A 16,819-nucleotide genomic window follows, 5' to 3' on the forward strand; every position below is an offset into this window, starting at 1 on the left:
GGGAGGCAGAGGTTGCAGTGAGCAAAGATCCCGCCATTGCACACCCCCCTGGGCGACAGAGCAAAACTGTCTCAAAAAAAAAAAAATTGTGGAACAGGCAACGTCATTGAGACAGAAAGCAGATTAGTGGTTTCCAGACACTGGGGAGACTGAAAGCAAGTGGGTAGCGACTACTAATGGGGAGATAAGAATGTTCTGGACTTATATAGTGACGATAGGTGCACAACTCTGTGCACACACACACACACATACACTGCTAAACTGTATAATTGTTTAATTGTAACTTTTAGAGATGAAGTCATTTGTCTAAGGTTATGTCACATATAGTAAGTAGAGGACCAGAAACTGGAATCCAAGAATAGCTGCTCTTAGCACTAATGCTGTTGGGGGAAAATGTTTCCAGGGCCATTGAATAGGAAATTAATAACGCTGGGATCTTGAAGAGCCTCAGGATTGTCATTCTAAGTATTCCTTCTCATTATAAAGTACTGTCATTTTGGGTAGTGCATAAAAGGGCTGAGAGAAATAATATTGCATTGGTTTTACTGCAAAATTGGTTCTACAAGGAGTCACGCCAGGGGACTGCTTTGTCCATTCAGCGGGGAGATCCGAAGAGCAGATGAAGAGCTGGGGACAGTGGAGCTGAGCCTGGTGTCAGAGATGGTTGAGAAGAAACACCGATGTCACAAACCCACTGCTACAGTAAGACACCTGGGGGTGTCTTATTACCAACACTTGGAAAAGCCTTCGCACCTCTCCATTTCTCACCTTCTTCTCTCCCGGTGCTATTTCTTGAAACTTGAAATCATGTTTGACTGATTTCTAAAATAATACATACTAACTTTAGAAAATTTGGAAAATACATTAAAATATAAAGAAAATGCTTGGCCGGGCATGGTTGCTCATGCCTGTAATCCCAGCACTTTGGGAGACCGAGGTGGGTGGATCACCTGAGATCAGGAGTTCGAGACCAGCCTGGCCAACAAGGTGAAACCCCGTCTCTACTACAAATACAAAAATTAGCCTGGTGTGGTCGTGGGCACCTGTAATCCCCGCTACTCAGGAGGCTGAAGCAGGAGAATCGCTTGAGCCTAGAAGGCGGAGGGTGCAGTGGGCCGAGATGGCACTACTGAGATCAAAAACAGAAAAAACAAAAAAAGAAAAATTCTCCCCCTGCCCAAAGATTTTTTTTTTTGCCAGTCTTGCTTTCTGTCTACATGTAAGATAGGTGGACACACACACACATAGACACTTTTTTTTAAACTTATATTTTAGGTTCGGGGTGCATGTGAAGGTTTGTTACATAGCAACATGGTATGGTTAGGCTTTGTGTCCCCACTCAAATCTCATCTCGAATTGTAATCCCCACGTGTCTAGGGAGAAGCCAGGTGGAGGTGATTGGATCATGGGGGCAGTTTTCCCCATGCTGTTCTCGTGATAATGAGTGAGTTCTCACTGATGGTTTTATTTATTTATTTATTTATTTTTGAGACGGAGTCTTGCTCTGTCACCCAGGCTGGAGTGCAGTGGCGCAATCTCGGCTCACTGCAAGCTCCGCCTCCCGGGTTCACGCCATTCTCCTGCCTCAGCCTCTCCGAGTAGCTGGGACTACAGGCGCCCGCCACCACGCCCGGTTAATTTTTTTGTATTTTTAGTAGAGACGGGGTTTCACCGTGGTCTCGATCTCCTGACCTCGTGATCCGCCCGCCTCGGCCTCCCGAAGTGCTGGGATTACAAGCGTGAGCCACGGCGCCCGGCCACTGATGGTTTTAGAAGGGGACGCTTCCTCCTTTGCTCACCACTCACTCTCGCCTGCGGCCATGTAAGAAGTGCCTCTTCCACTTCTGCCACGGTTGTAAATTTTCTGAGGCCTCCCCAGCCCTGCAGAACTGTGAGTCAATTAAACCTCTTTTCTTTATAAAATACCAAGTCTCGGGTATGCCTTTTATTTTTTTTTTTTTTGAGACGGAGTCTCGCTCTGTCTCCCACTCTGGAGTGCAGTGGCGCGATCTAAGCTCACTGAAAGCTCCGCCTCCCGGGTTCACGCCATTCTCCTGCCTCAGCCTCCTGAGTAGCTGGGACTACAGGTGCCCGCAACCACGCCCAGCTAATTTTTTGTATTTTTAGTAGAGACGGGGTTTCATCATGTTAGCCAGGATGGTCTCGATCTCCTGACCTCGTGATCCACCTGCCTCGGCCTCCCAAAGTGCTGGGATTACAGGCGTGAGCCGCCGCGCCTGGCCCCGGGTGTGTCTTTATAGCAGTATGAAAATGAACTGCTGGGCGTGGTGGCTCATGCCTGTAATCTTAGCACTTTGGGAGGCCAAGGTGGGTGGATTACCTGAGGTCGGGAGTTCAAGACAAGCCTGACCAACATGGAGAAACCCTGTCTCTACTAAAAATATAAAATTAGCCGGGCATGGCAGCACATGTCTGTAATCCCAGCTACTTGGGAGGCTGAGGCAGGAGAATCACTTGAACCTGGGAGGCAGAGTTTGTGGTGAGCTGAGATGGCGCCATTGCACTCCAGCCTGGGTGACAAGAGCAAAACTCCGTCTCAAAAAAAGAAAATGAACTAAGTAAACTTGTGTCACGGGGGTTTATTATATAGATTATTTCATCACTCAGGTATTAAGCCCAGTACCCAATAGTTATCTTCTCTGGTCCTCTCCCTCTTCCCCCCTCCCTCCTCCCCCTCAACCCTCCCCCTCAAGTAGACCCCAGTGTCTGTTGTTTCCTTCTTTGTGGTCATCAGTTCTCATCATTTAGCTCCCACTTACAAGTGAGAACGTGTGGTATTTGGTTTTCTGTTCTTGCGTTAGTTTGCTGAGGATAATGGCCTCCAGCTCCATCCGTGTTCCCCCAACAGACATATTTTTTAACTCAATGGGGGATCGTCATAAATATATTTTATAATCTGCTTTTATAAATTAACATCATACTTGAAGCATTTTACCCTGCCATTAAACATTCTTTGAGAAAATGACTTTGAACGGCCACTGTTTGTTCATTGCCTTATTTTCAGTCATCGGGGTTGTATAGCGGCCGTGAAAGTGTGCCCCTCAGATTTCCCGCTCTGGGAAGTATAATTGACCAAGGGCCCCAGCTGCTGTGCCCCGAAATCCATCACCCAGCACAAGGAGACACCGCTTCCCACAGGCTTCTCCCAGCTAGAGACAGTGTGGCAGGGATGCTGAGGCTGGCTCGTTCCTGGGAGACCCAGGCTTCTCTGTCTGAGAATTTTCCCACATTCGTGCTGAAGTCTCCCAGGATAGCACCGTAGGCCAAGATGCTGCCCCCAACCTCCTTTCCTTCCTCCTTCCTGTCCTCCAGCAAGAGTCAGACCTGCCTGTGGTGGGACAGCTCCCTGAGACCCCTGCTCCCTCCTCTTTTCCCTCCCAGGCCTGGCTCTGATGAATCTCTTTATTTATTTGGTATTTTTTCGAGACAGAGTCTCACTCTGTCACCCAGGCTGGAGTGCAGTGGCGCCATCTCTGCTCACTGCAACCTCTGTCTCCCAGGTTCAAGTGATTCTTCCGCCTCAGCCTCCCGAGTAGCTGGGATTACAGGTGCCTGCCACCACGCCCGGCTAATTTTTATATTTTTAGTAGAGACGGGGTTTCACCATGTTGGCCAGGCTGGTGTTGAACTCCTGACTTCAGGTGATTCTCCCGCTTCCACCTCCCAATGTGTTGGCATTACAGGCATAAGCCACCACGCCTGGCCTTGATGAATCTCTTGCATGGCAAAGAATCCCATCTCGGTCCCTGCTTCTAGAGGACCTGGACTGACACAGCTCACCTCCACTTTGGTTTGCTTGTTTGGTTTTGGTGTTACCCTCAATGCTATTATGAGCATATAAGTGCGCAGATCCCATCCAAATCTAGGATTATTCCCTTAGGAAGTTATGTGAGGCAGGAATTCCAGGAGAGGGCTACTGGTGGAGACAGAATCTCTTTGTAAGGCTCTGATGCGTGTTTCAGAAGTGGCTGAGTGGGCCTCTCTCACCCTCAGGCTTTCTCACTTGTAAAGCTCTGCTGATGTGAAGGCATAAAAAACCTTCTGTTTATTTGCCTTTCTTGGTTACTTGTGAGGTTGAGCAGAGTTTCACATTTACTGCCTAATTTCTGGTTTTATATGTAAGCTTTTCTTTTTTTTGTTTGTTTCTTTTGAGACGGAGTCTTGCTCTGTCATCCAGGCTGGAGTGCAGTGGCGTGATCTCAGCTGACTGCAACCTCCACCTCCCAGGTTCAAATGATTCTCATGCCTCAGCCTCCCGAGCAGCTGGGATTACAGGCACCACCACTCCTGGTCAAGCTTTTCTTTTGTTTTTCTCTCCCCTCTCCTCCTTCTTTTCTCATTTGTCTCTCTTTATCTAATCACCTCTTCTATTTGCTTTGTCTCTTTTTTTTTTTTTTTTGAGACAGAGTCTCGCTCTGTCACCCAGGCTGGAGTGCACTGGTGTGATCTCGGCTCACTGCAACCTCCACTACCCGGGTTCAAGTGATTCTTTTGCCTCAGCCTCCCAAGTAGCTGGGATTACAGGTACCCGCCGCCATGCCTGTATTTTTAGTAGAGACGGGGTTTCACCATGTTGGCCAGGCTGGTCTCAAACTCCTGACCTCAGGTGATCCGCCCGCCTCCATCTGCCAAAGTGTTGGGATTACAGGCGTGAGCCACTGCGCCCGGCTTCTTTTTCCTCTCATCTCTTAATTCTCCAGAATAGGAAAATGATGTTCTTTAAAATTGTTTTTTTACAGCTCTGTATTCCCTGTTCTTCCTTGATCAATTGGGCAGGTTTAAGCTTTGACCCCATCTTAGAAAGGTTCCCCTGAAATAAATAAATCATATTATCATATTACCATTTTGTTTTCTGTGACTCTTGATGTTTTGTTTGTTTATTTATTTTCCTTTCCTCTCTGAGTTGGTGGCACTGAATTTTTAAAAGTAATTATTTTGGACTTTTTCGATCACACGACACACCCTGGAAATTGGTGTCTTTTTGCCTCTTTCTTTCTTTTTTTTTTTTTTTTGACGGAGTCTCACTCTGTTGCCACGCTGGAGTGCAGTGGTGTGATCTCGGCTCACTGCATCCTCCGACTCCTTGGTTCAAGCCATTCTCCTGCCTCAGCCTCCTGAGTAGCTGGGATTACGGGCACACGACGCCATGCCTGGCTAATTTTTGCATTTTTAGTAGAGACGGGGTTTCACCATGTTGGCCAGGATGGTCTCGATCTCCTGACCTCGTGATCCTTCCGCCTCGGCCTCCTGAAGTGCTGGGATTACAGGCATGAGCCACCGCACTCGGCCTTTTTTAATTTTTATTTTTTTGAGACAGAGTCCTGCTCAGTCACCCAGGCTGGAGTGCAATGGCGCGATCTCTCCTGACTGCAACCTCCGCCTCCCGGGCTCAAGCCATTCTCCTGCTTCAGCTTCCCAAGCAGCTGGGATTACAGGCGCCTGCCACTATGCCCGGCTAATTTTTGTATTTTTATTAGAGATGGAGTTTCACCATTTTGGCCAGGCTGGTCTTGAACTCCTGACCTTGTGATCCGACTGCCTTGGCCTCCCAAAGTGCTAGGATATTACAGGAGTGAGCCACCATGCCTGACGTTTTTTTTTTGTTTGTTTTTTTGTTTTTCTTTTTTTGAGTCGGGTTTTGCTCAGTCACCCAGGCTGGAGTGCAATGGCACGATCTTGGCTCACGCAACCTCCACCTGGATTCAAGTGATTCTCCTGCCTCAGCCTCCTGAGTAGCTGGGGTTACAGGTACATACCATCAAGGCTGGCTAATTTTTGTATTTTTAGTAGAGACGGGGTTTCACCATGTTGGCCAGGCTGGTCTTGAACTCCTGACCTTGTGATCTGCCCGCCTTGGCCTCCCAAAGTGCTGGGATATTATAGGAGTGAGCCACCGTGCCTGATGTTTTGTTTTTTTGTGTGTTTTTTTTTTTTTTTTTTTGAGACAGAGTCTCGCTCTGTCGCCCAGCCTGGAGTGCAGTGGCGCAATCTCGGCTCACTGCAAGCTCCGCCTCCCAGGTTCACGCCATTCTCCTGCCTCAGCCTCTCCGAGTAGCTGGGACTACAGGCGCCCGCCACCACGCCCGGCTAATTTTTTTGTATTTTTAGTAGAGACGGGGTTTCACCGTGGTCTCGATCTCCTGACCTCGTGATCCGCCCGCCTCGGCCTCCCAAAGTGCTGGGATTACAAGCGTGAGCCACCGCGCCCGGCCCTCTTTTTGTGTGTTTTTTTGAAACCAGTTTTGCTCAGTCGCCCAGGCTGGAGTGCAGTGGCACGATCTCGGCTCACTGCAACCTCCACCTCCCGGATTCAAACGATTCTCCCGCCTCAGCCTCCTGAGTAGCTGGGATTACAAGCACCCGCCATCAAGCCTGGCTAATTTTTGTGTTTTTAGTAGAGACGGGGTTTCACCATGTTGGCCAGGCCGGTCTTGAACTCCTGACAGCAAGTGATCCACCCGCCTCGGCCTTCCAAAGTGCTGGGATTACAGGCATGAGCCACCACGCCCTGTCCTTTTTGCCTCTTTCTAGGTTTTGGCAGATTATCATCAACATAAATTCTAGTGACTTGAGAGTTTGTGCTAGTCGCGTTCCAGGTAACTTACGAGTTATCACACTCACTCCTGCGGTTGGTTCTGTCCCGTGCTGCGTCTTTTGGGGAAAGGCAAATATGAATTAGGTTTTTTCCTCTTGCATGTTGTGGGAGGTGATTTTGATTTATATACAAATGTCTGCCCCTAATCTCCTTCCCTATCTCCCTTTGACGTTTTTCTTGTTTCTGAGAATCTGTGGGGAAAACAGGCATCAAGGCAATCGTTGCCATACGGGTGGACCCCCTGCATCAGGCCTCAGGGTCTTGTGCCACAAACAGCAATCACCATGAATAGGAGTGCTGCTACAGGCTGCAGCCCGGATGAACCTTGAAGACACCAGGCTACGAGAAAGAAACAGCCACAAAAGACCACATGTTGTCTGATTCCATGTTTATGAAATGGCAAGACAGGCAAACCCATGGAGACAGGGAGTGGCTTAGTGGTTACCAGTGGCTGAGGCTAGGGAGGGATGGGAAGCGCCTGCCCATGGCCAGAGGTTTCTTTATTTTTTTTGCAGAGATGGGGTCTTGCTGTGTTTCCCAGGCTGGTCTCGAATTCCTGGGCTCAAGCGATCCTCCCACCTCGAACTCCCGAAGTGCTGGGATTACAGATGAGCCACCATACCCAGCATGGTACAGAGTTTCTTTTGGGGATAATAAAAATATTCTGGAATTAGATAGTGGTGATGTGGCACAACTGTGAATATCTTTAAAAACATCAAATTGTGGCTGAGTGTGGTGGCTCTTGCCTGTAATCCCAGCATTTTAGGAGAGTGAGGTGAGAGGAAGGCATGACCCCAGGAGTTCGAGACCAACCTGGGCAATATAGTGAGACCTCATCTGTATAAAAAAGCAAAACAAACACAAAAGACATCCAATTGTAAACTGTATGTATGTATGTATGTATGTATGTATGTATTTATTTATTGAGACGGAGTCTCGCTGTGTCACCCAGGCTGGAGTACAGTGGCATGATCTCAGCTCACTGCAACCTCCATCTCCCAGGTTCAAGCAATTCACTTGCCTCACCCTCCTGAGTAGCTGGGATTATAGGCGCAGGCCACCATGCCTCGCTAATCTGTGTATTTTTATTAGAGATGGGGTTTCCCCATGTTGGCCAGGCTGGTCACGAACTCCTGAACTCAAGTGATCCACCTGCCTCGGCCTCCAAAAATGCTGGGATTACAGATGTGAGCCACCACACCTGGCCTAATTATACACTTTAAATGGGCTAACTTTACAGTATATAAATTATATGTTTTAAAAAACTGTTTAAAATACTGATTCTGGGCTGGGCGCGGTGGCTCATGCCTGTAATCCCAGCCCTTTGGGAGGCCCAGGTGGGTGGATCACATAAGGTCTGGAGTTCGAGACCAGCCTGGCCAACATGGTGAAACTCCATCTCTACTAAAAATACAAAAATTAGCCGGTCATGGTGACATGCACCTGTAATCTCAGCTACTCAAGAGGCTGCGGGAGCTGAATTGCTTCAACCCGGGAGCCAGAGGCTGCAGTGAGCCGAGACTGCGCCACTGCATTCCAGCCTGGGCAACAGAGCAAGAATCTGTTAAAAACAAAAAAAAACAAAAAAAACAACAAAAAAAACTGATTCCAGGGCCCAGCCAAAACTGCTAAATCAGAACCTCTGGGTGTAAGCCTAGGAATCTGCATTTCACCTCCCTCTCAGCAGTACCGGCTGTGTACTTTGTTTAGAAATCACTAAGCATTTCAAGACAGTGATGAGAACAGAGGGTGAAAACAAGCTCAGGGCCCTCTGAGCTCTGGGCCCCATGACTGAGTAGGTCACAGGCTCGCGAAGCTGGCCCTGCAGCCCGGAATGAAGCCTGCATGCTCTACCCAAAGGACAGACAGAGCATTTGGTTAGCGGGTTTGCCTCTTCATCCGAGGACCTGGAAGGAGAGGAGAAATTAGCAACTTTGAAAGGTTTTTTCTCCCTGTAAGATCAATGCGGTGGTTTTAGTGAGAAGCGTGCAGTGGAGTCCCCCAGCCCGTGGCTGAGTCATCTCCAGAACTGCGGGCTTTCAGTGACAGAAGGAGAAAGGCTGAGCCTGCACTAGATCTGCGGGAGCTCCTTGGTCAATCCATCAATCCAATAGCATTAAATGACTCTTCTGGCAGATTGAATCAGAACGGGAATTCATTAAAGGAGACCAGGTGGTTTGCGGAATCGCTGTGAGCCGGTTGCTCATGGGAACCCGCCTGGGGTGGGGGCACCAGGTGGCCACTGAGAGCTCAGCCCCTATTCCTCCAGAGAGGGGATCTTGTTGCAATTGCCACCTCTCCCTGCAACGAAGCACCTGCCACCATCTCTGCTGCTTCATGTCACCAGCGTCTGATTTGAAGTCTGATTGCATTGCCGTGGTCTCAGGCCCACAGCCTAGCTACGAGGGAGGCTGGGAAGACACGTGTCACATTTCAGTTTCTGCAGCAGACAGCAGGCCTTGCTGCCCACCAAACAACCCTTACCCAGAGTGGGAACATGTCAAGCTTTTATTCAATTCGGTGTTGAGGGAATCAGCATAACGCAGCTGATTCAAAGGAGGAGATGAGAGACTAATATTGGTTTCTCATCTGTCTGTCTGTCTGTTGTCAAGGAAGATAAAGAATGCCAGAATCAAACAGCTCTGTTAGATGTGAAAGTGGTTCATGCCCTACAGTGAATACAGCCATAACCTTTGGAGTCATCTTCTCTACTTGGTAGAGATCATTTGCATCTTATCTGTTTTCTCTAAGTTCAAAGACCCTGGGGCCTAATGAATAATATATAATACGTCAAACAAAGTTCCATTCACCAAGAGCAATGCCGATGTTCCATTCTCTGAGAACAATGCCATCTAATAGAACTTCCTGCGGTAATGGAGATGTTCTGTGTCTGTGCCATCCAATAATGTCGCCACTAGCTGCTGCAGCTGTCAAGCACGCGAGATGTGAGTGACACTGAGGAACTGAATTTTTTTTTTAGTTTGTTTTTTTTTTATTTGAAATGGAGTCTCACTCTGTTGCCCAGGCTGGAGCGCAGTGGTGCAATCTCCACTCACTGCAACCTCTGCCTCCCGGGTTCAAGTGATTCTCCTGCCTCAGCCTCCCTAGTAGCTGGAACTACAGGTGTGCACCACCACACCTGACTAATTTTTGTTATTTTTTAGTAGAGATGAGGTTTTACCATGTTGGCCAGGCTGGTCTCAACTCCTGACCTCGGGTGATCCACCAGCCTCAGCCTCCCAAAGTGTTGGGATTACAGGTATGAGCCAACGCACCTGGCAAAAAAAAAAGTGTTTTAAGTAATTAAAAAAAAAAAAAAGAGGTGGGAAGGCCAGGTGTGGTGGCTTATGCCTGTAATCCCAGCACTTTGGGAGGCCGAGGCGGGCAGATCACTCGAGGTTAGGAGTTTGAGACTAACCTGGCCAACATGGTGAAACCCCAGCTCTACTAAAACTACAAAAATTAGCTGGGCGTGGTGGTGCATGCCTGTAATCCCAGCTACTTGGAGGCTGAGGCAAGAGAATTGCTAGAACCCGGGACGTGGAGATTGTAATGAGCTGAGATTGCATCATTGCACTCTAGCCTGGGCAACGAACGCAAAACTCTGTCTCAAAAAAAAAAAAAAAGAGGTGGGATCTCACCATGTTGGGATCTTGCCATGTTGCCCAGGCTGGTCTCCAGCTCATCACTCAAGTGATCCACCCACCTCAGCCTCCTAAAGCGCTGGGATTACAGGGGTGAGCCACAGCACCTAACGTATTTTAAGTAATTTTAGATTTATAGAAAAGTTATAAACAGTACAGAGGGTTCCATATACCCTTCCAGCTTCCCCTAAGTGGAAATTTCTTAAATAACTCTGCAAGTTTATAAAAACTAAGTGATTAACATTCATACGATATTAATCACTAAACTACCAGCTGTCTGAATTTTCTCCATGTTTTTCACTAATGTTTGTTTTCTGGTGCAAGAGTCAGTCCAGATTCCCACATTGTGCTTAGTGCTTGTATGTCCTTAGTCTTCAATCTGTGACCATTTCTTAGCCTTTCCTTGTTTTTCATGACCCTGACACTTTTGAAGAGTGCCAGTCAAGGATTTTGTGAAATGACCCTAGGTTGGGCTTGGCAGGTGTTTTCTCCTGATGGGACTGGGATGGTGGTTTTGGAAGATCACAGAGAAGTGAGCAGGAGGTACCTTCTCATTGTGTCATGTGAGGGGTGCATGATACCCAAGCATGGGCTCACTGGCTGGAGGTGGTGTCTGAGACACATCTCTCCTGCCGCCTTGCTGTATTCCCTCTTGTGCTCTGTTCTTAAGGGAGTCACCAAGTCCCACCCACCTTCAATGGGAGAGAAGTTAAGCCCCACCTCCTGGAGGGAGGAATATTGAAGATTTGTGGACATACGTTAAAGCCACCACCATGGTTTGAAGGGAGATTTTTGAGGCTATGCAGATTTCCTGTTTCTCCTGAAAGTTTCACCTGCTAACTTCAGCATTCTTCTGTTGATCCTGCCTGAGGCCGTTATTACTGTGGTGTTCTAATGATGACTTTCTATTTACCTCATTCCTCCTATATTTATGATTTATTAATTAGAATTCTAGTTGGGCGTGGTGGCTCATTCCTGTAATCCCAGCACTTTGGGAGGCCGAGACAGGTGGATCACGAGGTCAGGAGATCGAGACCATCCTGGCTAACACGGTGAAACCCCATCTCTACTAAAAATACAAAGAACTTAGCCAGGCGTGGTGGTGGGCGCCTGTAATCCCAGCTATTCTGGAGGCTGAGGCAGTGGAATGGCGTGAACCCAGGAGGCAGAGGTTGCAGTGAGCCTCGATTGCACCACTGCACTCCATCCTGGGCGACAGAGTAAGACTCCATCTCAAAAAAAAAAGTATAAGGAACATTTGTCCCTTTTCCCTCATTTATTTATCTCGTCAACCATCTTATTGTTGTTGTTGTTGTTGTTGTTGTTGTTGTTTCTGAAACAGGGTCTCACTCTGTTGCCCAGGCTGGAGTATAGTGATGCCATCTCGGCTCACTGCAACCTCCGCCTCCCAGATTCAAGCAAGTCGTACCTCAGCCTCCCAAGTAGCTGGGATTACAGGCGTGCACCACTACGCTTAGCCAGTTTTTGTATTTTTTGTGGAGATGGGATTTCGCCATGTTGTCCAGGCTGGTCTCAAACTCCTAACCTCAAGTGATGCTCCTGCCTCAGCCTCCCAAAGTGCTGGGATTACAGGTGTGAGCCACCACGCCCGGCCCAACCATTTGTTTATATCACTATGAACTTGTGGGTATTTACTTTATTCTTTGAAAGGACATATGGTCATCTTTTTGCCTTATTTCCCAGTTTTAGATAATGTTTCTAATATGTGTAAAGGTGTTCTGATGCAGGACAGTCAGAAAGAGAGATAGAAGTCCACCACACTGGATATTTTCTGGAAAGATCACCAAAACCTTGTCATTGGAGACTAGGATATCTAGGGACTTAAATGCCTGCTATGGGGCTGGGTGCAGCGGCTCACGCCTGTAATCCCAGCACTTTGGGAGGCCGAGGCAGGCGGATCACAAGGTCAGGAGATTGAGACCATCCTGGCTAACATGATGAAACCCCGTCTCTACTAAAAATACAAAAAATTAGCCAGGCGTGGTGGCGGGCGCCTGTAGTCCCAGCTACTTGGGAGGCTGAGACAGGAGAATCGCTTGAACCTGGGAGGCAGAGGTTGCGGTGAGCTGAGATCGCACCACTGCACTCCAGCCTAGGTGACAGAGTGAAACCCTCCGAAGGAAAAAAAAAAAAAAAAGCCTGCTAGGGGACTGCAGTAGAAATACCTGCGAGAAAAATGAGAAGTCCAAGACTGAAGTGCATGTCTCAGAGTCCTAACCACATCCCCCCTTACATGTGGACTTGTGTAAACCACACCTCTTCGGTCCTCAGTTTCCCCCGAGATAAGATGAAGATATAGGTGCTGGTAGACTCAAGATTAGTGGTTCTCAAACTCAAGGGTGTATTAGAATCCCCTGGAGGGCCCCATAAAGCCCAGATTGCTGTCTCCACCCACAGACCTTCTGATTCAGTAGGTCTAGGGTGAGACCTGATGATTGACGTTTCTAAAATGTTGCCACGGGCTGTTGCTGCTGCTGCTGGGCCAGGGACCACACTTTGAGTCTGGGTGATCTCCAAGAAGCCTTAACAGTTGTGGACTTAACATTGATTCAAATGACAAAATCTTTGGACCTGGCTACGAAGAAGTCCCCTAGGCCCTGAAAACCCAGCGGGGAGTTGTGCAGAGGACACTTTAAGATTGCTGCATGCCGCACCTGGCATCGAGGGCCTGTGAGACCCAGCCACTGCCCGGGGAGGGTCAAAGCCTGGGGAAGGCAGAGAAGCTCAGGCTGGAATCTGGGCTCCACCCCTTAACAGCTGTGTGGCCTTGAGCAAGTGACTGACTGACTTCCTGCCTCAGTTTCCCTACCTATGAAAAGAGGATGGTGCTTAACATGACCTGGCATAAAGAAAATGCTCAAGGAGTGTTTATTGCTGCTGAGGTCTTGCCTTATCTCTGGAGTGAGTGGTGCTGTCCTAGCTCACTGCTACCTCGAACTCCTGGGCTCAAGCAATCCTCCCACCTCAGCCTCCCAAGTAGCACACCACCATGTCTGGCTAATTTTTTTGTTTTGTTTTGTTTTGGTTTGGTTTTTTAGAGATGGGATCTTGCTATGTTGCCCAGGCTGGTCCAAAACTCTGGCCCCAAGCCGTCCTCCAGGCTTAGCTTCCCAAAGTGCTGGGATATCTGATCTGTGTTACAACCCTGTGAGGCTGTGGCCATCACCATCGCCATTTCCAGATGAAACTAGCCACCGTGTCCCGCCAGGGTCATTATTTCTTTTCTCTTTCTTTTTTTTTTAAATAGAGATGGGGTCTCACTATGTTGCCCAGGCTGGTCTTGAACTCCTGGGCTCAAGTGATCCTCCTGCCTTTATCTCCCAAAGTGCTGGAATTACAGGTGTGAGCCACAGTGCCTGGCTCAGGGTCATTATTTTTTACTGAGCCTGTCCAGTGGGAAGAAATGACAGTGGTAGAAGCGATACCTCTTTCTAAGCATGTCCATCTGCCCTCTGCCACAACTCTACCCAGCTTGCAGTCCCATTTGCCAATGTCAAGCCTCTCACAAAATGTGTCACAGATTATGAGAAAAATTCAATATAATTTATTAAATAGATTCCAAGGGCTCCCCCAGGGAGCATTAACAACTCTTAGTACAATAAATATTAATAAATTAACATAGCTGCCACCTCCGGCCCTCACAAGGGTACAATAAGTAAGATTTAAGCCTGCAGAAGAAAAGCATTCTGTAAATACCAAGACTAATAACAATAACCTAATGTTTTTCAAGGTAATTCACAAATGTACATCTCAGCCCTCCTGGGACTAGCCCATATGAGGGATCACTGAGATTATTCATTGGAAAATGTACTTAAGGATTCACGGCAGAGTTCCCACACTTAGCTGTCGGTCATCTTTTTAAGGCTCCTGAAGTTCCTGCCATTCCGAAAGGAAGAGATGGCCTTAAATGGTGGCCTGTTGGGCTCCAGAGGTCAATGATTTTAATGCGAGGTCCATGCACTCTGAAAACTGTTGAGAAATAGTCAGGATGAAGCGCTTACATTCATGGGTGTCTGTTGGCACAAAAATGTTTGTTTCTGGTGCATCTTGAAATATGAGTTTGTCGAGGTGCTCTATGATCTCATCAATAACAGATTTGTTGTCTAACTGTCTGATTGTCTTGAGATATGCCCGGATGGCTGGGCTGTGGATGTTGTTTGGCGGCTGGGCGTCAGGGCTGAGACATGGCAGTGTGTAATTCTGGGACACGAGCACCCCCTTCTCTTCCTCCACCTGTGGAATGAGGAGAAATGGTGCGTGTTGGGTTTGCAATAACAGCTGCAAGTCCTAACAGTGAATGTTTGCATGCTTCCTCCGTAACCCGCCTGGTTGAGATATTTATCTGATCAATGTCACAACCCTATGAGGCTGTGCCATCACCAACCCCATTTCCAGATGAAACTAGAGCTTAGGTGGCTGCAGTCCTGAAGCCTGTGCCCAGAACCACTGATCCATCCAGCTGAGGCCTCCCCAGCCTTCCAGAACCCACTCTCACGTGCTCAGGGTGGTGGGAATTGCAGCACATCTGGCCTTCCTTGGCAGCTCCCTGCCCTTTGGGACTCTGTTAAAGCCAGGCATGCCCCACTTATAGAGAAGAGTGTTAGGCTTGTCCGGAAAGGCCTCCGAGATGCAGGCGAGAGTTTTCCCAAACAAACCAAGGAGTCCGGACCACTCCCTTCCTTCCTCTTTCTAAGGACTAACTATTTTTGAGTCAGACCAAATTGCCAGCAGCACCTCATCAACCTGAACTGCCCAGTCATCTTGGGTGGGTAACAACCTCTGCCTTTTATAACAGCTAAGGCTAAGGTCTAAATACCAAGGCAGATGAGAAGAGTAATGCCAATTTCATGAATTGTTTCCAAGTTTGGGTATTTGTTCGTTTGATCAAAGCTATCTTGGCTGGACACAGTGGCTCACACCTGTAATCCCAGCACTTTGGGAGGCCAAGGCCGGCGGATCACTTGAGGTCAGGAGTTCAAGACCAGCCTGGCCAACACGGAGAAACTCTGTCTCTACTAAAAATATGAAAATTAGCCGGGCATGGTGGCACATGCCTGTAGTCCCAGCTACTCCGGAGGCTGAGGCAGGAGAATCGCTTGAACCCAGGAAGCAGAGGTTGCAGTGAGCCAAGATTGCACCACTGTACTCCAGCCTGGGCGACAGAATGAGACTCTGTCTCAAAAAAAAAGAAAGCCATCTTTGCCTGTCTAGTTTCCCCCATCCCTTCCTGGCATAGCTACAGCCCTGGTTTCGGGTCTGGAGAGAGGAGCCTCTTTGGAGGGCAATGGAAGGCATTTTTAAGAAATCGTTTAGAAAAGAAATCTCTAGGGCACTCACGTCTTTCAAAAGCATCTTCGAGAGGGACTGTAATTCCTCGACTATTTTCTGTACATCATCACTTGGTCGTAGCAAATGGACGGGCAACGTGTGGGAGGCCAGCCAGCCTCCCAGGCAGCAGAACAGAAACAGCACGGACGTCGCGGGGCCTGGAGAGAGAACGATGCCATGAGCGCATGCATCACACACCCCTGCCCACCCCGGCTCCATCCCTACAGCCGCTGCTGAGCCAACCCTGGGGGCAGTGCTTCCAGAATCTTCCTGGTGAGACAAGATGATGCCCAAGACTCCGGAAGCACCAGGACCAGTGATACCTGAGTGAGAGGCCATGGGAGAGAGAGCAAGGCCGGCTTCGGTGGGGGCTTCTGGAGCCAGATGTGTTCGCCATGGCTGCCTGGAGATATATAAAGAGCCAGGGTGAGGAGGAAGAGCAGTCAGTGTCCCGCCCATGGCAAAACCATTTACTCAGCTTTTCTCCAGAAAACACTCAAAGTTCTACTGGCCACGGCTGAGTGAAAGGGCTGAAAGGAAATGCTGAGGTTACCCTCAAGGTGGGCAGATGCCTGACTCAGACACACACATACTTCACAAGAAGGCACATGAATGCATCTTTGCCTTTCTTCTTGGAAGGAGCCTGTTGATTTGACTAGACAAAATTTTGAAGCCCAGGGTTGACAGACACAGCCATACCACCAAGGAGCGGGTGACTTCCAGGAGTTGAAGACCAGCGCCCACAGGGAATTTCTGAGGAGGAAATGCGAAGCCAGCATGAGATGTGCAGAATGCGGTATCTCTGGAAATTTCTGCAGCATATGCCCACGCCGTGTGCAGGGACGGCCCCATAACTGCTGTGAATGTGGCGGGTCGAAGGCTTCATCTCAATTCCGTGGCCTTGGACATCACTGGACTCTCCATCGTGCCTCTGCAGTCTCAGGGCCCAGAACCAGAGACTGTGCTCCAGAGTTATTGCTTGAAATCCTTGTTCATATCTTTTTTGTTTTGGTTTGGTTTTTTTGAGATGGAGTCTTGCTCTGTCACCCAGGCTGGAGTGCAGTGGCGTGATCACTGCAACCTCTGCCTCCTGGGCTCAAGCAATTCTCATGCCTCAGTCTCAGCTTCCCAAGTAGCTGGGACTATAGGCATGCACCACCATGCCCAGCTAATTTTTGTATTTTTAGTAGAAATGGGGTTTCGCCATGTT

At 48.5% G+C, this 16,819-nt stretch overlaps 1 protein-coding gene across 1 annotated transcript; it reads right to left on the minus strand.

Moving 5' to 3' along the window:
* Positions 1 to 13,802: 13,802 nt before the first annotated feature.
* IL31 (interleukin 31) lies at positions 13,803 to 16,067 on the minus strand. The gene is made up of 3 exons (XM_055236997.1): positions 15,933 to 16,067; positions 15,619 to 15,767; positions 13,803 to 14,514 (listed from the first exon to the last, which is right to left on the minus strand). Exons 1-3 carry the CDS (start codon positions 15,946 to 15,948, stop codon positions 14,185 to 14,187), a joined length of 495 nt encoding a protein of 164 aa, XP_055092972.1. The 5' UTR covers positions 15,949 to 16,067; the 3' UTR covers positions 13,803 to 14,184.
* Positions 16,068 to 16,819: the final 752 nt, after the last annotated feature.

The sequence above is a fragment of the Symphalangus syndactylus genome, chromosome 13, assembly GCF_028878055.3.
Source record: "Symphalangus syndactylus isolate Jambi chromosome 13, NHGRI_mSymSyn1-v2.1_pri, whole genome shotgun sequence".
Lineage (NCBI taxonomy): Eukaryota > Metazoa > Chordata > Mammalia > Primates > Hylobatidae > Symphalangus > Symphalangus syndactylus.

Coding starts and splice junctions, on each gene's coding strand:
- IL31 (XM_055236997.1), bottom strand. Junction 14,515..15,618: donor CGAAGATGCTTTTGAAAGAC/GTGAGTGCCCTA, acceptor CTCATTCCACAG/GTGGAGGAAGAGAAGGGGGT.